Below are 22060 nucleotides of genomic sequence, written 5' to 3'. Positions count from 1 at the left end.
GAACCTACCTCTGACATCCCCCCTATATCTTACACCATTCACCTTAAATTCATGTCCCCTTGTAATGGTGTGTTCCACTAGGGTAAAAAGCCTCTGACTGTCTACTCTATCTATTCCCCTAATCATCTTATAAACCTCTATCAAGTCGTCCCTCATCCTTCTCCGTTCTGATGAGAAAAGGCCTAGCACCCTCAACCTTTCCTCGTAAGACCTACTCTCTATTCCAGGCAACATCCTGATAAATCTCCTTTGCACCTTTTCCAAAGCTTCCACATTCTTCCTAAAATGAGGCGACCAGAACTGCACACAGTACTCCAAATGTGGCTTTACCAAGGTTTTGTACAGCTGCATCATCACCTCACGGCTCTTAAATTCAATCCCTCTGCTAATGAACGCTAGCACACCATAGGCCTTCTTCACAGCTCTATCCACTTGAGTGGCAACTTTCAAAGATCTATGAACATAGACCCCAAGATCTCTCTGCTCCTCCACATTGCCAAGAACCCTACCGTTAACCCTGTATCCTGCATTCATATTTGTCCTTCCAAAATGGACAATCTCACACTTTTCAGGGTTAAACTCCATCTGCCACTTCTCAGCCCAGCTCTGCATTCTATCTATGTCTCTTTGAAGCCGACAACAGCCCTCCTCACTATCCACAACTCCACCAATCTTCGTATCGTCTGCAAATTTTACTGACCCACCCTTCAACTCCCTTATCCAAGTCATTAATGAAAATCACAAACAGCAGAGGACCCAGAACTGATCCCTGCGGTACGCCACTGGTAACTGGGCTCCAGGCTGAATATTTGCCATCCACCACCACTCTCTGACTTCTATCGGTTAGCCAGTTCGTTATCCAACTGGCCAAATTCCCACTATCCCATGCCTCCTTGCTTTCTGCATAAGCCAACCATGGGGAACCTTATCAAATTTCTGTTGTAACTCCGCCAATTTTCCTGAACTAAAAATATCCGCCTCATCCTCCACCTGTTCTTGTTCTATTTCAACCATCTGATCAAAAATCTTGTCTGATAATTGCACTTCAACATCATCCTCACTCTTTGATTTCTCCTCTTGACTTAACCTATGACTTTGCGACCTTCTTACTACACAATCCGGAAAAATCCCAGGATATTAGTCCTTCAACACTTCAGTTGTCTGATTTTCCACAGGTTTATCAACCACAGTAGGCATCACTCCCACCTGCGATCCAGCTATATCGTTACCCAAGATACACTGTATTCCTGGACAAGATAGTTTCTCTATTACTCCTACTACCACTTCACCACTCTTCACTGGACTTTCCAGCCTTACCTTATATAATGGAACACTACTCCTCTCACCCTGAATTCCACATATTACCACCTTTTCTGGCAACATTCTTCCCAAACTACATAACTCTTCATCTCTTAACATTAAAGATTGACTAGCTCCCGTATCTCTTAGAATTGTGACTTCATTACCTGATCCTCCTGAAAGACACGAGTAAACTTTACCCACACAAGTAAATTCTTTAAAGAGATCTGGCACCTTCTTATCAATCACCTCTTGAACAGGCTGTACACTCTTTTGCACCTCCTTCGCTTCCCTTGGGCTTTCCTTTACCACTCTAACAAACCCCACTGTCTTACCCTGTTTTACCACATCAGGCTTCCCAGTGCTTTTCTTCAACCACCAACACTGTGACTTTACATGGCCTAGTTTATTGCAGTGAAAACATTTGAAATTTTTCATTTCTTTTCCACCCTCCTGGATTTCTTTTAGAATCTGAGATATGCTCTCCTTATTATCTCCCATCAGATCACCTTTACCTTTACCACTTGAGTATTTCTCATGTCCCCAGTTTCTATCCCTCACAGGCTGAAACTGATGTCGGAAACCAAACTTTGATTTATGAACTAATTCATAATCATCTGCCATTTCTGCTGCTAATCTCGCAGTTTTAACCCTCTGCTCTTCCACATGAGTTCTCAGGAATTGACTTTTAAACTCCTCCAAAAGTATAATTTCTCTGAGAGCTTCATACGTTTTGTCTATTTTCAAAGCCCTTATCCACCGATCAAAATTACTCTGATCCTTTCAAACTCCATGTATGTTTGACCAAAGTCTTTCCTTAAATTTCTAATCCTTTGTCTATAAGCTTCAGGCACTAGTTCATTTGCACCGAAGATGGATTTTTTCACCTCCTCATACGTCCCAGATACCTCCTCCGGTCGTGATGCAAACACTTCACTAGCCCTACCTACCAGCTTTGTTTGAATCAGTAATACCAACATGTCCTTTGGCCATTTCATTTGTGTAGCCACCTTCTCAAATGAAATGAAAAAGGCTTCTACCTCCTCATCAAACCTTGGCAATGCTTGGACATATTTAAATAGATCCCCACCACTCTTTCTCACAATCCTCATCACTATCATCCAACTGTACGTTTCCGTTTATGCCTGACAATTTTAACTGACTGTTATGTTTCATGGCCATTTTCTGAAGTTCAAACTCTCTCTTTATCTTTTTCCCTGATCTGTATCTCCCTTTTTCTTTCTTTTTCCCCTCTCTTTTGTTTTCAAGCTGCTTAAATTTTTTCTCAAGTTCCATTTGTTTAATTTGTAACTGAATTTTTGCCATTTCCAATGAGTCAGACTGTATCTCAGGCAACTTTAAATGTTTAGCCACTGCCATAATTACCTCACCTTTTCGCATTTTGTCAGGTAATGTTAACTGCAACATTTTTGCCAAATCTAAGAGTCTGCCTTTCGTCTCTGTCCGTAAGGTACTGCGTGTGACCGTCTTCACCCCAAAAAACTTCTGAGCCTCTGAAAGAGTGATTGTCCACAACACACTCCCCACTTAAACTAGAAGACCACACCTGAAAAGCATCCACAATATGCTCACCGCTCACTGTCTTTAAGTTCACTAAGCCAATCCAATAGATAGATTTTTAGGTCATCATTGGCTACAGGAATAGTGCCAGAGGACTGGAGGATAGCAAATGTGGTCCCTTTGTTCAAGAAGGGGAGTAGGGATAACCCCGGTAACTATAGGCCGGTGAGCCTAACGTCTGTGGTGGGTAAGGTCTTGGAGAGGATTATAAAAGATACGATTTATAATCATCTAGATAGGAATAATATGATTAGGGATAGTCAGCATGGTTTTGTGAAGGGTAGGTCATGCCTCACAAACCTTATCGAGTTCTTTGAGAAGGTGACTGAACAGGTAGACGAGGGTAGAGCAGTTGATGTGGTGTATATGGATTTCAGTAAAGCGTTTGATAAGGTTCCCCACGGTCGGCTATTGCAGAAAATACGGAGGCTGGGGATTGAGGGTGATTTAGAGATGTGGATCAGAAATTGGCTAGTTGAAAGAAGACAGAGAGTGGTAGTTGATGGGAAATGTTCAGAATGGAGTTCAGTTACGAGTGGCGTACCACAAGGATCTGTTCTGGGGCCGTTGCTGTTTGTCATTTTTATAATGACCTAGAGGAGGGCGCAGAAGGATGGGTGAGTAAATTTGCAGACGACACTAAAGTCGGTGGAGTTGTAGACAGTGCGGAAGGATGTTGCAGGTTACAGAGGGACATAGATAAGCTGCAGAGCTGGGCTGAGAGGTGGAAAATGGAGTTTAATGTGGAGAAGTGTGAGGTGATTCACTTTGGAAAGAATAACAGGAATGCGGAATATTTGGCTAATGGTAAAATTCTTGGTAGTGTGGATGAGCAGAGGGATCTCGGTGTCCGTGTACATAGATCCCTTAAAGTTGCCACCCAGGTTGATAGGGTTGTGAAGAAGGCCTATGGTGTGTTGGCCTTTATTGGTAGAGGGATTGAGTTCCGGAGCCATGAGGTCATGTTGCAGTTGTACAAAACTCTAGTACGGCCGCATTTGGAGTATTGCGTACAGTTCTGGTCGCCTCATTATAGGAAGGACGTGGAAGCTTTGGAACGGGTGCAGAGGAGATTTACCAGGATGTTGCCTGGTATGGAGGGAAAATCTTATGAGGAAAGGCTGATGGACTTGAGGTTGTTTTCGTTAGAGAGAAGAAGGTTAAGAGGTGACTTAATAGAGGCATACAAAATGATCAGAGGGTTAGATAGGGTGGACAGCGAGAGCCTTCTCCCGCGGATGGAGGTGGCTAGCACGAGGGGACATAGCCTTAAATTGAGGGGTAATAGATATAGGACAGAGGTCAGAGGTGGGTTTTTTACGCAAAGAGTGGTGAGGCCGTGGAATGCCCTACCTGTAACAGTAGTGAACTCGCCAACATTGAGGGCATTTAAAAGTTTAATGGATAAGCATATGGATGATAAGGGCATAGTGTAGGTTAGATGGCCTTTAGTTTTTTTCCATGTCGGTGCAACATCGAGGGCCGAAGGGCCTGTACTGCGCTCTATCGTTCTATGTTCTATAGACTTTTATCCACCTCGAGCCCCCAATTTGTTATGGGCCAGAGTTTAGAGAATCCCAAAGTGTATCATGGAGTTCACTTGACCCACAACTTTTAATACATGGTGGTATGGGCAGCACACGGCCCACTCTACAGGAGTGGTACAGCAGAAATGGAAAAAGTATTGTTTAAAGCAAAACAATGCTTATTCTATGAACTAATGTTTACCTTTTTAAAACACACAGTGAACATCTTAGCAACCATTAATTCAAGTACAACCCCCAAAGAATACAACACTAAGTAATCCTTTAATCACTTATTGTCACGAGTAGGCTTCAATGAAGTTACTGTGAAAAGCCGCTAATCGCCACATTCCGGCGCCTGTTCGGGGAGGCTGGTACGGGAATTGAACTGTGCTGCTGGCCTGCTTGGTTTGCTTTAAAAGCCAGCGATTTAGCTCCGTGAGCTAAACCAGCCCCTGCAGTAATCAACACCCATATCTTAAAGGTACTCTCACATGACAAAGTAACCATGAAACCACTGTCGATAGTCGTAAAAAACCATCTGGTTCACTAATGTCCTTTAGGGAAGGGAATCTGTCGTCCTTACCCAGTCTGGCCTACATTTGACTCCAGACCCACAGCAATGTGCTTGACTCTGAAATGCCCTCAGGGGATGGGCAATAAATGATGGCCCTGCCAGCGACGCCCACATCTCAGGAACACATTTTTTAAAAAGTTAATAGTCTGCCGCCTTGTTTTTGCTACCAAAGTGGATAACCTTGCATTTATCCACATTATACTGCATCTGCCATTCATTTGCCCACTACTCAGCCCGTCCAAATCCCACTGAAGCATCTCTACATCCTCCTCACAGCTCACCCTCCCACACAACTTTGTATCATCTGCAAATTTGGAGATATGACAGTTTGTTCCCTCATCCAAATCATTAATTAGGGAAACGCGATGGCGCAGTGGTTAGCCCTGCTGCCTCACGCCGCCGAGGTCCCAGGTTCGATCCCGCTTCTGGGTCACTGTCCGTGTGGAGTTTGCGTGGGTTGATGCATCTGTAAAAGTTGGTACGGGTGAATGTGGAAATGCCGAATTTCCTTCGTTTCCTGAGGAAGTATAGGAGCTGTTGTGCTTTCTTGGTGGTAGTGGGACGAGATTTGTGGGATCTTTTATGTGGGACTTTGTCAATAGTCTTCTGAAAGTCCAAATAAAGCACAAATTATTGGCTCCCCTGCATCAACTCTACTAGTTACATCCTTGGAGAATTCCAGTAGATTTGTCCAGCATGAATTCCCGTTTGTAAATCCATGCTGACTCTGACTGATCCTGCCACTGTTTTCTAAGTGCTTTGCTATAAAATCCTTGATAATGGATTCTAGAATTTTACGCACTTCTGACGTCCGGCTGACTGGTCTATAATTCCCTGTTTTCTGTCTACGTCCCTTTTTAAATAGTGGAGTGAGATTAGCCACCCACCAATCTGCAGGAACTGTTCCAGAGTCTACAGAATCCTGCAAGATGACCACCAATGCATCCACTATTTGTAGAGTCACCTCGTTCAGTACCCTGGGATGTCGATTATCAGCCTCTGGGATTTATGTTTCAGTCTGAGACATGCTGTTTGCTGACTTGTTGCTGTTATTTCTGACTCTGTTGTACTCTTGGTTTAGGATCCTTATTGGCAGAGGGTGAAGAAGCCTCTCCACTTGCTGGAGTGTATTCATGTCCTTCTGAGTGTCTACGTGCAAGAACCCAATAAAGTCCCAGCCCATGAGAGGTGAGTTATGGGGCATCTCATGCTGAGTATGGTCGCTGTTTCGGAGTTTTAAATATATGATGGAGAATTACTTGGGTTGCAGTGATTGGACAATGACTCTCTGCTCACTAATTTACTAGCAGTTCTGAGTGTGATGATTGGCTGGTGGCTATGTGCACGATGATTGGTTGGCCGGTGACTATTGGCATGACTTCCGGTGGCGACCATGGAGTGAGTGGTCGCACACAGGGCAGCTCTGACTCGAAGGAGTTGGTTTGAGCTCTTTTTAGCCGAAAGCGGGAAATTTTGACAGGAAAGTGTAGCTGAAGGTGTGGAGGAGAATTCCCCCCGGGAGTGATCTCCTGGTTATCAGATCCGGCAGAAGAAGGTTAAAGACCTGGCCAAGGAACTGGAGGAGATTAGTGGCGCAGTAGCTATTTGGAAAATGGCTGAGGGGGAAGGGTTGTCCCAAGTTGTAAAAACCCAGATGGAGTGGCTGATGTTGTTTATTAGAGAGCAGTTCCACCAGCAGCGGGAGGAAATGCAGGAAGATCAGTCGAAGGCCATCGATGATGTGGAGATGCCGGCGTTGGACTGGGGTGAGCACAGTAAGAAGTCTTACAACACCAGGTTAAAGTCCAACAGGTTTGTTCCAAACACGAGCTTTCGGAGCGCAGCTCCTTCCTCAGGTGAATGGAGAAGGCCATTGAGGGAGCGTATCATTCCTGAAAGGCTGGATGGAGAGAGGAAGTATTTGGAGGCGGAGGGGTCGCAGATCCCGGAGATGGAGAAAGTGATGTCCCACCACAGTGATGGTGGTGACATTGGAGGTGGGGCTGGGTTCCTGGGGGACCTTTTCAAGTCGCTACGGCCTCGAGAACAAATCCAGAAGGCAGAACCCGCGTATCGCTGACCTGCCTGAGGCTGTGGAAGGCACAAGTGCCACAAGATACATCTGCAGGATGCAGCCGGGTCTGGTGCTGGACAAGGCCCTGAAGGTGGATAGGGCGTACAGGTCAATAATAATAATCTTTATTAGTGTCACATGTAGGCTTACATTAACACAGCAACTGTAAAAAGTCCATAGTCGCCACATTCCGGAGCCTGTTCGGGTACACGGAGGGAGAATTCAGAATGTCCAATTCACCTAACAGCGTGTCTTTTGGGACTTGTGGGAGGAAACCGGAGCACCCGGATGAAACCCACACAGTAACGGGGAGAATGTGCAGACTCCACACAGACAGTGACCCAAGTCAGGAATCGAAGCTGGTGATGGACAGATAAAAGAGATGAAGTCGGGGAAGGCCCCGGGACCGGACGATACCCAGTGGAGTTCTATAAGGCGTTTGCGATGGAGTTGGCACCACATTTGCTGGGGATATTTAGTGAGGTGCTGAAGAAGGGGGAGCTGCCAGAGACAGTCACCCAGGTGTTAATGGCGCTAATCCCGAAGAAAGGGAAGGACCTGTTGGAGTGTGGGTTTCCAGACCCATATCATTGTTGAACACCAATGTGAAAGTGTTGGCTAAGTTAGTGGTGGGGAGGATGGAAGGGTGTCTTCCGGGGGTGGTTGCAGAGGTCCAAAAGGGTTTTGTGAAGGGCAGGCAACTTTGCAGTAATAATAGGCAATTATTAAATGTGATCATGACCCCGTTGAGGGGGTCAGGTGTATGAGGTAATGGTCTCTGGATGCAGAGAAGGCTTTCGACGAGGTGGAGTGGCGGGACCTGTTCGAGGTTTTGGGAAGGTTTGGGTTTGGGCTGAGGATTGTGGTGTGGGTGCTTCTGTTGTATGTGGCCCCGGCGGCGAGTGTACTGACAAACAAGAGAAGTTCATGGAGCTTCGGGCTGCATCGGGGAACGAGGCAGGGGTGTCCGCTGTCGCCGCTGCTGTTGGTGCTGGCGACAGATCTTGCCACTGGCCTTTAGGGGGTCAGTAGAGTGGCAGAGGATTGTGAGGGGAACAGGGAGGACCGGATGCTGCTGAACACAGACGACTTGCTGCTGTTCATATCAGACCCATTAGATAGTATGGGGAGAGATATGGGCAAATGAAATGAAAATCGCTTATTGTCACGAGTAGGCTTCAAATGAAGTTACTGTGAAAAGCCCCTAGTCACCACATTCCGGCGCCTGTTCGGGGAGGCTGTTACGGGAATCGAACCGTGCTTAGAGGTTCGGGGCCTTTTCAGGCTTTAAGCTGAATGTTGGAACGGGTGAGCTGTATCCGGTGGGTCGGGGAGTCTATCTTGTTTTTTTTAAATTCATTTACAGGGGGGTCAGGAGGTGAGTTACTCGCCATAGGATTCCCAGTCTTTGACCTGCCCTGGTAGCCACACTATTAATGTGGCTGGGTCCAGTTCAGTTTCTGATCAATGGTAACCCCCAGGATTGTGATTGTGGGGGATTCAGCGATGGTGATGCCATTGAATGTCAAGGGGCGATGGTTAGATGATCTCTTGTAGGAGATGGTCATTGCCTGGCACTTGTGTGGCGCGAATGTAACTTGTCACTTGTCAGCCCCGAGCCTGGATATTGTCCAGGTCTTGCTGCATTTGGACATGGACTGCTTCATTATCTGAGGAGATGCAAATGGTGCTAAACATTGTGCAGTCATCTGCAACCATCCCCACTTCTGACTTTGTAATAATAATAATCTTTATTAGTGTTATGGGAGCGGTGTTTTCAGAACCCCAAAATGTATCATGGAGTTCAACCAACCCCCACTTTAATGTATTGTTGCTTTTGAAGCACACGGCTTGGTCTCCAGGTGTGGTATTATAATTATGGACACGTGGATTTTTGAACACAAAACAATGTTTATTCCATGAATTCAACTTAACCTTTTTAAATAAACATTGGATCACTTAACACCCCTTACTTCAAAGATAACCCCGAAAATAATACAACACTAAATAATCCCTCAAAATGTTCCTTCAAACCTCCAAGAGACTTAACATTTTTAAACAGAATCACATCAGGTTAAAGACATTACTATTATGAGTTTAAATCACCCGAATGATTCAGAGATAGTCTTTCATGGCAGAGATCACAACAGATCCAGCTCACTGCAAACACAGATACACCCAAGCTCTTTTTCTTCATGCAGTTCTCTGCAAACCAGCCAGGCACTTTTCAGCTGCTCTCTCAAACTGAAACTAAAAGCAGAAGTGAGCTCAACTCAGCTCCCCCCACCCTCTGACATCACTTCAGTAATATGAGCTGCCCTATTTCGTAAAGGTACATTGCTTAAACATCCATTTCTTAAAGGTATTCTCACATGACATTAGTGTCACAAGTAGGCTTACATTCACACTGCAATTAAGTTACTGTGAAAACCCCTAGTTGCCACACTTGGCGCCTGTTCAGGTACACAGAGGGAGAATTCAGAATGTCCAAGTCACCTACCAGCACATCTTTCAGGACTTGTGGGAGGAAACCGGAGCACCCGGACGGGTAACCCACGCAGAAATGGGGAGAACGTGCAGACTCCACACAGACAGTAACCCAAGCTGGGAATTGAACCCGGGTCCCTGGTGCTGTGAAGCCACAGTGCCAACCAGTTTTACCGTGCCGCCCAAGTCACGCACCACCGTGGAAATATATCACCGTTCCTCCACTGTCGCTGGGGCAACATCCTGGAACTCCCTCCCTAACAGCACAGTGGGTGTACCTACACCTCAGGGACTGCAGCAGTTCAAGAAGGCAACTCTCACCATCACCTTCTGAAGGGCAGCTAGGGATGGTCAATAAATGCTGGCCTAACCAGCGATGTTCAGGGTGGAGGGGTCAGTCACCATGGGGCATAGGTTTAGAAGAGATGTGCGAGGCAGGTTTTTTACACAGAGGGTGATGAGTGCCTGGAACGTGCTGCCAGGGGAGATTGTGGAAGCAGATACATTAACAGATTTAATGTATAATGATACAGAACAGAACGTGTTGTCTCACCGCCGCCCCCCCCCCCCCAAGCCTGTCCACCATCTACAAGGCACAAATCAGTAGTGTAATGGAATACTCTCCACTTGCCTGGATGAGTACGGCTCCAACAACACTCAAGAAGCTCGACACAATCCAGGACAAAGCAGCCCCGCTTGATTGCTCCCCTTCCATAAACATTCAAACCCACCACCACCGACGAACAGTAGCAGCCGTGTGTACCATCTACAAGATGCACTGCAGTAACTCACCAAAGTTCCTCAGGCAGCACCTTCCAAACCCACGACCATCTAGAAGGACAAGAGCAGCAGATACCTGGGAACCCCATCACCTGGAGGTTCCTCTCCGAGTCGCTCACCACCCTGACTTGGAAATATATCGCCGCTCCTTCACTGTCACTGGGGCAACATCCTGAATAACTCCCTCCCTCACAGCACAGTGGGTATACCTACACCTCACGGACTGCAGCAGTTCAAGAACAATACAACATAGGAACAGGCCCTTCTGCCCCTCCAAGCCAATACCGGTCATGATACCACCCTCTGCCAAAACCCTCAGCCCTTCCTTGTGCCGTATCCCTCTGTACCCATCCTATCCATGTGTTTGTCAAGATGCCTTTTGAACGTCGTTAATGTATCTGCTTCCACAGCCTCCCCTGGCAACGCATTCCAAGCACTCTCCACCCTCTGTGTAAAAAAAACCTGCCTCGCACATCTCCTCTAAACTTTGCTCCATGGACCTTAAACCTATCCCCCCTGGTGACTGACCCCTCCACCCTGGGAAAGAATGCCTGCCCATCCACTCTATCCATGCCTCTCCATCAAGTTACCTCTCAGCCTCCGTCTTTCTAATGAAAACAGTCCGAGTCTATTCAGCCTCTCAAGATAGCTAACACCCTCCAGACCAGGTAACATCCTGGGAAACCTCCTCTGCACCCTCTCCAAAGCCTCCACATCCTTCTGGTAGTGTGGCGACCAGAATTGTGAGCAATATTCCAAAGTGTGGCCTTACCAAGGTTCTATACAACTGTACCATGACTTGCCAGTTTTAATACTCAATGCCCCGTCCAATGAAGGCAAGCATTTGGGGGTGTCAGTTACAAGGGGTCACGATTTCAAGGTGAGAGGGGGAAAGTTTAAGGGAGATGTGCGTGGAAAGTTTTTTACGCAGAGGGTGGTAGGTGCCTGGAACGCTTTACCAGCGGAGGTGGTAGAGGCGGGCACGATATCATCATTTAAGAGGCATTTAGACAGGTATATGAACGGGCGGGAACAGAGGGAAATAGACCTTGGAAAATAGGAGACAGGTTTAGATAAAGGATCTGGATCGGTGCAGGCTGGGAGGGCCGAAGGGCCTGTTCCTGTGCTGTCATTTTCTTTGTTCTTTGTATTCCATATGCTTTCCTGACTACCTGGTCCTCTTGTGTTGCCACTTTCAAGGATCTGTGGAGCTGCATGCCCAGATCTCTCTGACTTTCTATATTCCTTAGGGTTTTGCCATTTACGGTGTATTTCCTCTCTATGTTTGACCTACCAAAATACATTACCTCACATGGGAACCTGGATTGTAGTTTTGGGGTACGGGAGATTGAGAGTATAGAGGTCAGGAGCACAGATTTGACTTCGCAGGAGGGTGCCAGTGTTCAGGTAGGTGGTTTGAAGTGTGTCTACTTCAATGCCAGGAGTATACGAAATAAGGTAGGGGAACTGGCAGCATGGGTTGGTACCTGGGACTTCGATGTTGTGGCCATTTCAGAGACATGGATAGAGCAGGGACAGGAATGGTTGTTGCAGGTTCCGGGGTTTAGGTGTTTTAGTAAGCTCAGAGAAGGGGGAAAAAGAGGGGGAGGTGTGGCGCTGCTAGTCAAGGACAGTATTACGGTGGTGGAAAGGATGCTAGATGGGGACTCTTCTTCTGAGGTAGTATGGGCTGAGGTTAGAAACAGGAAAGGAGAGGTCACCCTGTTGGGAGTTTTCTATAGGCCACCTAATAGTTCTAGGGATGTAGAGGAAAGGATGGCGAAGATGATTCTGGAAAAGAGCGAAAGTAACAGGGTAGTTGTTATGGGAGACTTTAACTTTCCAAATATTGACTGGAAAAGATATAGTTCGAGTACATTAGATGGGTCATTCTTTGTACAATGTGTGCAGGAGGGTTTCCTGACACAATATGTTGACAGGCCAACAAGAGGCGAGGCCACATTGGATTTGGTTTTGGGTAATGAACCAGGCCAGGTGTTAGATCTGGAGGGAGGTGAGCACTTTGGAAACAGTGACCACAATTCGGTGACCTTTACGTTAGTGATGGAAATGGATAAGTATACCCCGCAGGGCAAGAGTTATAGCTGGGGGAAGGGCAATTATGATGCCATTAGACATGACTTAGGATGTGTTGGTTGGAGAAGCAGGCTGCAAGGGTTGGGCACACTGGATATGTGGAGCTTGTTCAAGGAACAGCTATTGCATGTTCTTGATAAGTACGTACCAGTCAGGCAGGGAGGAAGGGGTCGAGCGAGGGAACCGTGGTTTACCAAAGAAGTGGAATCTCTTGTTAAGAGGAAGAAGGAGGCCTATGTGAAGATGAGGCGTGAAGTTTCAGTTGGGGTGCTTGATAGTTACAAGGAAGCGAGGAAGGATCTAAAGAGAGAGCTGAGACGAGCAAGGAGGGGACATGAGAAGTCTTTGGCAGGTAGGATCAAGGAAAACCCAAAAGCTTTCTATAGGTATGTCAGGAATAAAAGAATGACTAGGGTAAGAGTAGGGCCAGTCAAGGACAGTGGTGGGAAGTTGTGTGTGGAGGCTGAGGAGATAAGCGAGATACTAAATGAATACTTTTCATCAGTATTCACTCAAGAAAAAGATAATATTGTGGAGGAGAATGCTGAGACCCAGGCTATTAGAATAGATGGCATTGAGGTGCGTAGGGAAGAAGTGTTGGCAATTCTGGACAAGGTGAAAATAGATAAGTCCCCGGGGCCGGATGGGATTTATCCTAGGATTCTCTGGGAAGCCAGGGAAGAGATTGCTGAGCCTTTGGCTTTGATTTTTAGGCCATCATTGGCTACAGGAATAGTGCCAGAGGACTGGAGGATTGCAAATGTGGTCCCTTTGTTCAAGAAGGGGAGTAGAGATAACCCCGGTAACTATAGGCCGGTGAGCCTAACGTCTGTGGTGGGTAAAGTCTTGGAGAGGATTATAAAAGATACGATTTATAATCATCTAGATAGGAATAATATGATTAGGGACAGTCAGCATGGTTTTGTGAAGGGTAGGTCATGCCTCACAAACCTTATCGAGTTTATTGAGAAGGTGACTGAACAGGTAGACGAGGGTAGAGCAGTTGATGTGGTGTATATGGATTTCAGTAAAGCGTTTGATAAGGTTCCCCACGGTCGGCTATTGCAGAAAATACGGAGGCTGGGGATTGAGGGTGATTTAGAGATGTGGATCAGAAATTGGCTAGTTGAAAGAAGACAGAGAGTGGTAGTTGATGGGAAATGTTCAGAATGGAGTTCAGTTAAGAGTGGCGTACCACAAGGATCTGTTCTGGGGCCGTTGCTGTTTGTCATTTTTATAAATGACCTAGAGGAGGGCGCAGAAGGATGGGTGAGTAAATTTGCAGACGACACTAAAGTCGGTGGAGTTGTAGACAGTGCGGATGGATGTCGCAGGTTACAGAGGGACATAGATAACCTGCAGAGCTGTGCTGAGAGGTGGCAAATGGAGTTTAATGTGGAGAAGTGTGAGGTGATTCACTTTGGAAAGAATAACAGGAATGCGGAATATTTGGCTAATGGTAAAATTCTTGGTAGTGTGGATGAGCAGAGGGATCTCGGTGTCCATGTACATAGATCCCTGAAAGTTGCCACCCAGGTTGATAGGGTTGTGAAGAAGGCCTATGGTGTGTTGGCCTTTATTGGTAGAGGGATTGAGTTCCGGAGCCATGAGGTCATGTTGCAGTTGTACAAAACTCTAGTACGGCCGCATTTGGAGTATTGCGTACAGTTCTGGTCGCCTCATTATAGGAAGGACGTGGAAGCTTTGGAACGGGTGCAGAGGAGATTTACCAGGATGTTGCCAGGTATGGAGGGAAAATCTTATGAGGAAAGGCTGATGGACATGAGGTTGTTTTCGTTAGAGAGAAGAAGGTTAAGAGGTGACTTAATAGAGGCATACAAAATGATCAGAGGGTTAGATAGGGTGGACAGTGAGAGCCTTCTCCCGCGGATGGAGGTGGCTAGCACGAGGGGACATAGCCTTAAATTGAGGGGTAATAGATATAGGACAGAGGTCAGAGGTGGGTTTTTTACGCAAAGAGTGGTGAGGCCGTGGAATGCCCTACCTGCAACAGTAGTGAACTCGCCAACATTGAGGGCATTTAAAAATTTATTGGATAAGCATATGGATGATAAGGGCATAGTGTAGGTTAGATGGCCTTTAGATTTTTTCCATGTCGGTGCAACATCGAGGGCCGAAGGGCCTGTACTGCGCTGTATCGTTCTATGTGTCCGGATTAAACTCCATTTGCCCCTTCTCTACCCAAGTCTCCAACCTATCTATGTCCTGCTGTATCCTCTGACAATCCTCAACACTATCTGCCACTCCACCAACCTTGGTGTCATCCACAAACTTACTAATCAGACCGGCTACATTTTCCTCCAAATCGTTTATGTATACTACAAACAACAGAGGCCCCAGCACAGATCCCTGTGGAACACCACTAGTCACAGCCTTCCATTCAGAAAAACACCCTTCTACTGCTACCCTCTGCCTTCTGTGACCGAGCCAGTTCTGTATCCATCTTACTACCTCACCTCTGATCCCGTGTGAATTCACCTTTTGTACCAGTCTGCCATGAGGCACCTTGTCAAAGGCTTTACTGAAGTCCATGTAAACGACATCCACCGCTCTCCTCTCAATCATCTTTGTCACCTCTTCAAAAAACTCGATCAAGTTCGTGAGGCACGACCTCTTCTTCACAAAACCATGCCATCTATTGCTTCAAGGCCATTGTTTCCAAATGGGTATAAATCCGGTCCCTGAGAATTCTCTCCAATAATTTACCTATGACCGACATGAAACTCACCGGCCTGTAGTTTCCAGGATTATCCCTGCTACCTTTCTGAAACAGCACCACCACATTAGCGATTCTCCAGTCCTCTGGGATCTCACTTGTAGCCAATGAGGATACAATGATGTCAATCAAGGCCCCAGCAATTTCCTCCCTTGCTTCCCTCTGTATTCTGGGATAAATCCCATCCAGCCCAGGAGACCTAGCTACTTTGATGTCTTTTAAAAGGCCCAATACCTTCTCCTTTTCGATGACAACATGATCCAAACTGTCCACACACCCTACCCAAGAATCATCTTCCACAAAGTCCCTTTCTTTGGTGAACACTGATGCAAAGTACTCATTTCGTACCTTGCCCATTTCATCTGGCTGAACACATAGATTCCCCCCCCCCCCCCTGTCCTTAAGTGGTCCAATCCTTTCCCTGGCCACCCTCTTGCTTTTTACATATGAATAAAAAGCTTTGGGATTCACCAATCCTACTTGCAAAGGACTTTTCATGACCCCTCCTAGCCCTCCGCTTCAGTACCTTCCCACTTTCTTTATGCTCCTCAAAGGTTTCGACTGTCCCCAGCGTTCTTGACAGTATAAAAATCTCCTTTTTCTTTTTGACGAGGTTCACAATATCCCTCGTTTTCGAAGGCTCTGGAAACTTTCCGTACGTATCCTTCATTCTCTCAGAGAAGGCAACTCACCCCCACATACTGAAGGGCAACTAGGGATGGGCAATAAACGCTGGTCCAGCCGGCGACACCTACATTAATGAATAACAAAAGTCAGCATGCAGCCGTGTGTACCATCTATAAGATGTGCAATTGTAACTCATCAAGTTTCCTTAGACAACACCTTCCAAACCTACAACCACTGCCATCTAGAAGAACAAGAGCAGCAGATACCTGGCCACTGACTCTGGGGTCAGTGATTGGCCGCTGGCTCTCGGCTCGGTGATTGGTCGCTAGCTCTGGGTTCTGTAATTGTGTGTGGCTCTGGGCTTTGTGGTTGGTCGCTGGCTCTGTGATTGGCTGCAGGCATTGGGCTCGGTGATTGGGTGTGGCTCTTGGCTCCGTGATTGGCCGTAGGCTCTGGGCTCTGTGTTTGGGTGTGGCTCTGGGCTCGGTGATTGGCCGGTGGCTCTGGACTCAGTGATTGGCTGTAGGCTCTGGGCTCTGTGTTTGGGTGTGGCTCTGGACTCCGTGATTGGCCGTAGGCTCTGGGCTCTGTGTTTGGGTGTGGCTCTGGTCTCAGTGATTGGCCGGTGGCTCTGGTCTCGGTGATTGGCTGCCGGCTCTGGGCTCGAGGATTGGCCAGTGGCCCTGCGCTCGGTGATTCACTGCTGGGTCTGGGCTCGGTGATTGGCCGCTGACACTAGGCTCTGTGATTGGCCACCATCTCTGGGCTCTGTGATTGGGTGTGGCTCTGGGCTCGGTGATTGGCTGCCGGCTCTGGTCTCGAGGATTGGCCGCTGGCTCTGGGCTCTGTGATTGGCCGCTGCCTCTGTGCTCTGTGATTGGGTGTGGCTCTGGGCTGGTGATTGGTTGCTGGTTCTGGGCTGGTGATTGGCCGCTGGCTCTGATCTCGGTGATTGGCTGCTGCCTCTGGGCTCTGTGATTGGCCGCTGCCGCTGGGCTCTGTGATTGGCTGCTACCTCTGGGCTCGGTGATTGGCCACCAGCTCTGGGCCTGGTGATTGGGTGTGGCTCTGGACTCGGTGATTGGCCGCTGCCTCTGTGCTCGGTGATTGGCTGCTGGCTCTGGGCTCTGTGATTGGCCGCTGGCTCTGGGCTCTGTGATTGGCTGCTGACTCTGGGCTCTGTGATTGGCCGCTGCTTCTGTGATTGGCCGCTGCCTCTGGGCTCTGTGATTGGGTGTGGGTGTTGGCACTGGACGCAGTGATTGGATCTTGTGAACTTTTTCTCTGTTCCAGACGGCGATTCACCAACAACTGCCTGGATGCAATTGGCCGATTCCTTGTTGAACTTCAGTCGATGAACCCGACCTGCACTTTACAGACAACGATTGGAAATTTCAAATCACTGCAGTCGAAACTGGACCGTCTGCAGTGAGTGCTTCCTGGGTGTCAGAGACTGGCACAGCGATGCTGCTGTGTGAGCCACACACTCAGCTGTCAGCTCCTTTTCCATACTGTGTCCGGCGGGCCTTAAACCTCATTCCTGTTTACCTGGGAATGGATTGGGAATCGCTGGGACTTGCGGCAGGATTTGGTCAGTCTGAGCACATTGATTACAATCTCCAGGCGTCTGTAATACCGAGCAGGTTCTCTGGAATGACAGAGCTTGACAGCAGGAATTTTATTCAGAGCTCCGAATGTGGCCTCTTGTTCCATAGATATGTTTGAGAATTTCTTGGAGTAAAAATAATCACCAGGTTACACAGCACAACCATGTCCCTTCGAGAGACGGAATCGGAGAATATTGTGTGTCAGTCTCCAACAAACTTGTTTTTATGTAATTGATACAAAATGGTTTTTTTTCATTGTAAAGTATTTTCCAGAACAGAAATTGAATAAAGTTGCAGCTTGAATAATTAGTGATGTGGCTATGGCAGTGTTTGATTTTAATCAAATTGGCAGTATTGAGTCACCCTCACAGACACACATCCAGATGCAGAGATACTTGCTCACAGACACAGTTAATTTTGGAGCTTCAATACTGCACAGCGGTATCTTGGTACATCAGTGTGTTTATCTTATTACCGAGGGAAGGCACAATGCTCTCCAAGCAGTGATATGTACGCAAAACCTGTTCTACTGCACTAATGTCCTGCCTTAGCATGATTGATTGGGACAGTGTAGAGGGAACTTTACTCTGTATCTAACCCCGTGCTGTACCTGTCCTGGGAGTGTTTGATGGGGACAGTGTAGAGGGAACTTTACTCTGTATCTAACCCCGTGCTGTACCTGTCCTGGGAGTGTTTGATGGGGACAGTTTAGAGGGAGCTTTACTCTGTATCTAACCCCGTGCTGTACCTATCCTGGGAGTGTTTGATGGGGACAGTGTAGAGGGAGCTTTACTCTGTATCTAACTCTGTGTTGTACCTGTCCTGGGAGTGTTTGATGGGGACAGTGTAGAGGGAGCTTTACTCTGTATCTAACCCCGTGCTGTACCTGTCCTGGGAGTGTTTGATGGGGACAGTGTAGAGGGAGCTTTACTCTGAATCTAACCCCGTGCTGTACCTTTCCTGGGAGTGTTTGATGGGGACAGTGTAGAGGGAGCTTTACTCTGTATCTAACTCCATGCTGTACCTGTCCTGGGAGTGTTTGATGGGGACAGTGTAGAGGGAGCTTTACTCTGTATCTAACCCCGTGCTGTACCTGTACTGGGAGTGTTTGATGGGGACAGTGTAGAGGGAGCTTTACTCTGTATCTAACCCCGTGCTGTACCTGTCCTGGGAGTGTTTGATGGGGACAGTGTAGAGGGAGCTTTACTCTGTATCGAACCCCGTGCTGTACCTGTCCTGGGAGTGTTTGGTTGGGGCAGTGTAGAGGGAGCTTTACTCTGTATCTAACCCCGTGCTGTACCTGTCCTGGGAGTGTTTGATGGGGACAGTGTAGAGGGAGCTTTACTCTGAATCTAACCCCGTGCTGTACCTTTCCTAGGAGTGTTTGATGGGGACAGTGTAGAGGGAGCTTTACTCTGTATCTAACTCCATGCTGTACCTGTCCTGGGAGTGTTTGATGGGAACAGTGTAGAGGGAGCTTTACTCTGTATCTAACCCCGTGCTGTACCTGTACTGGGAGTGTTTGATGGGGACAGTGTAGAGGGAGCTTTACTCTGTATCTAACCCCATGCTGTACCTGTCCTGGGAGTGTTTGATGGGGACAGTGTAGAGGGAGCTTTACTCTGTAACTAACCCCGTGCTGTACCTGTCCTGGGAGTGTTTGATGGGGACAGTGTAGAGGGAGCTTTACTCTGTATCTAACCCCGTGCTGTACCTGTCCTGGGAGTGTTTGGTTGGGGCAGTGTAGAAACATGGAATAAAAGTGCAGGAAAGGCCATTCGGCCCTTCGAGCCTGCACCATATTCAGTATGATCATGGCTGATCATGCAAATTCAGTATTCCCACTTTCTCACCATACCCCTTTATCCCTTTAGCCGCAAGGGCCATGTCCAGCTCCCTCTTGAATATATCCAGCGTACCGGCCCCAACAGCTTTCTGTGGGAGAGAATTCCACAAGTTCACAACTCTCTGAGAGAAGAAGTTCTTCCTCATCTCAGTCCTGAATGGCTGACCCCTTATTCTTCGACTGTGACCCCCTACTTCTGGACGTCTCCAATATCGTGAACATTCTTCCCGAATCTAGCCTGTCCAGTCCCATCAGGATTTTATATGTTTCTCTGAGATCCCCTCTCATTCTTCCAAACTCCAGTGCGTATAATCCCAGTCGATCCAGTCTTTCTCCATATGTCAGTCCTACCATCCCAGGAATTAGTCTGGGGAACCTCCGCTGGACACCCTCAATAGCAGGAATGTCCTTCCTCAAACTCGGAGACCAAAACTGCCACAGTACTCAAGGTGTGGCCTCACCAAGGCCCTGTATAACTGCAGCAAGGCATCCCTACTCAGATACTCAAATCCTCTCGATGTGGAGGCCAGCATGCCATTAGCTTTCCTCACCGCCTGCTGTACCTGCATGGCAACCCTCACCGCCTGCTGTACCTGCATGGCAACCCTCACCCCCTGCTGTACCTGCATGCCAACCCTCACCCCCTGCTGTACCCGCATGCCAACCCTCACCCCCTACTGTACCTGCATGCCAACCCTCACCGCCTGCTGTACCTGCATGGCAACCCTCACCGCCTGCTGTACCTGCATCCCAACCCTCACCGCCTGCTGTACCCGCATCCCAACCCTCACCGCCTGCTGTACCTGCATGCCAACCCTCACCGTCTGCTGTACCTGCATCCCAACCCTCACCGCCTGCTGTACCTGCATGGCAACCCTCACCGCCTGCTGTACCCGCATGCCAACCCTCACCGCCTGCTGTACCTGCATGGCAACCCTCACCGCCTGCTGTACCTGCATGGCAACCCTCACCGCCTGCTGTACCCACATGCCAACCCTCACCGCCTGCTGTACCTGCATGCCAACCCTCACTGCCTGCTGTACCTGCATCCCAACCCTCACCGCCTGCTGTACCTGCATCCCAACCCTCACCGCCTGCTGTACCCGCATCCCAACCCTCACCGCCTGCTGTACCTGCATGCCAACCCTCACCGTCTGCTGTACCTGCATGCCAACCCTCACCGCCTGCTGTACCTGCATCCCAACCCTCACCGCCTGCTGTACCTGCATCCCAACCCTCACCGCCTGCTGTACCCGCATCCCAACCCTCACCGCCTGCTGTACCTGCATGCCAACCCTCACCGTCTGCTGTACCTGCATGCCAACCCTCACCGCCTGCTGTACCTGCATGCCAACCCTCACCGCCTGCTGTACCTGCATGCCAACCCTCACCGCCTGCTGTACCTGCATCCCAACCCTCACCGCCTGCTGTACCTGCATGCCAACCCTCACCGTCTGCTGTACCTGCATGCCAACCCTCACCGCCTGCTGTACCTGCATCCCAACCCTCACTGCCTGCTGTACCTGCATCCCAACCCTCACCGCCTGCTGTACCCGCATGCCAACCCTCACCGCCTGCTGTACCGGCATGCCAACCCTCACCGCCTGCTGTACCTGCATGCCAACCCTCACCGCCTGCTGTACCTGCATGCCAACCCTCACCGCCTGCTGTACCTGCATCCCAACCCTCACCGTCTGCTGTACCTGCATGGCAACCCTCACCGTCTGCTGTACCTGCATCCCAACCCTCACCGTCTGCTGTACCTGCATGGCAACCCTCACCGTCTGCTGTACCTGCATGGCAACCCTCACCGTCTGCTGTACCTGCATGCCAACCCTCACCGCCTGCTGTACCTGCATCCCAACCCTCACCCCCTGCTGTACCTGCAGGCCAGCCCTCACTGCCTGCTGTACCTGCAGGCCAGCCCTCACCCCCGCTGTACCTGCATGCCAACCCTCACCGCCTGCTGTACCTGCATGGCAACCCTCACCGCCTGCTGTACCTGCATCCCAACCCTCACCCCCGCTGTACCTGCATGCCAACCCTCACCGCCTGCTGTACCTGCATGCCAACCCTCACCGCCTGCTGTACCTGCATGCCAACCCTCACCGCCTGCTGTACCTGCATGCCAACCCTCACCGCCTGCTGTACCTGCATGGCAACCCTCACCGCCTGCTGTACCCGCATCCCAACCCTCACCGCCTGCTGTACCCGCATCCCAACCCTCACCGCCTGCTGTACCCGCATCCCAACCCTCACCGCCTGCTGTACCTGCATGCCAACCCTCACCGCCTGCTGTACCTGCCAACTCTCACCGCCTGCTGTCCCTGCATCCCAACCCTCACCGCCTGCTGTACCTGCATGCCAACCCTCACCGCCTGCTGTACCTGCATGCCAATCTCCAGCCACTGTTCCACCGTGACACCCAGGTCTCGTTACACTTCCCCTTTTCCTAAACTGCCACCATTTAGATAATCTGCCTTCCTGTTTTTACCACCAAAGTGGATAACCTCACATTTACCCATATTATATTGCATTTGCCAAGTATTTGCCCACTCAGCCAGCCTGTCCAAGTCACCCTGCAGCCTCTCTGCATCCTCCTCACAGCGCACACTGCCACCCAGCTTAGTGTCATCTGCAAATTTGGAGATTTTGCAATTCCTCTGTCCAAATCATTAATATATATTGTGAACAGCTGGAGTCCCAGCACTGAACCCTGCAGTAACCCACTAGTCACTGCCTGCCACTCTGAAAAGAACCCTTTTATTCCCACTCTCTGCTCCCTGTCTGCCAACCAGTTCTCTATCCACATCAATACATTACCC

General features: G+C 48.8%; 1 protein-coding gene across 1 annotated transcript in view; it reads left to right on the top strand.

Annotated features, from left to right (window-relative positions):
* The window catches only part of nup155 (nucleoporin 155), a 279092-nt gene extending 261394 nt beyond the window's left edge, over positions 1–17698 (top strand). Inside the window, exons 30-33 of the mRNA XM_038803930.1 lie at positions 3714–3764; positions 3852–3866; positions 6062–6168; positions 17076–17698. Coding sequence (XP_038659858.1) covers positions 3714–3764; positions 3852–3866; positions 6062–6168; positions 17076–17214 — 312 coding nt within the window. The 3' untranslated portion in view covers positions 17215–17698. The remainder of the gene's footprint in view (positions 1–3713; positions 3765–3851; positions 3867–6061; positions 6169–17075) is intronic.
* The last annotated feature ends 4362 nt before the right edge of the window (positions 17699–22060 follow it).

This window comes from Scyliorhinus canicula, chromosome 8 (assembly GCF_902713615.1).
Source record: "Scyliorhinus canicula chromosome 8, sScyCan1.1, whole genome shotgun sequence".
NCBI classification, from domain to species: Eukaryota; Metazoa; Chordata; class Chondrichthyes; order Carcharhiniformes; family Scyliorhinidae; genus Scyliorhinus; species Scyliorhinus canicula.
Note: the sequence above shows the minus strand (reverse complement) of the source record. Positions and strands in the feature narration are given on the sequence as shown.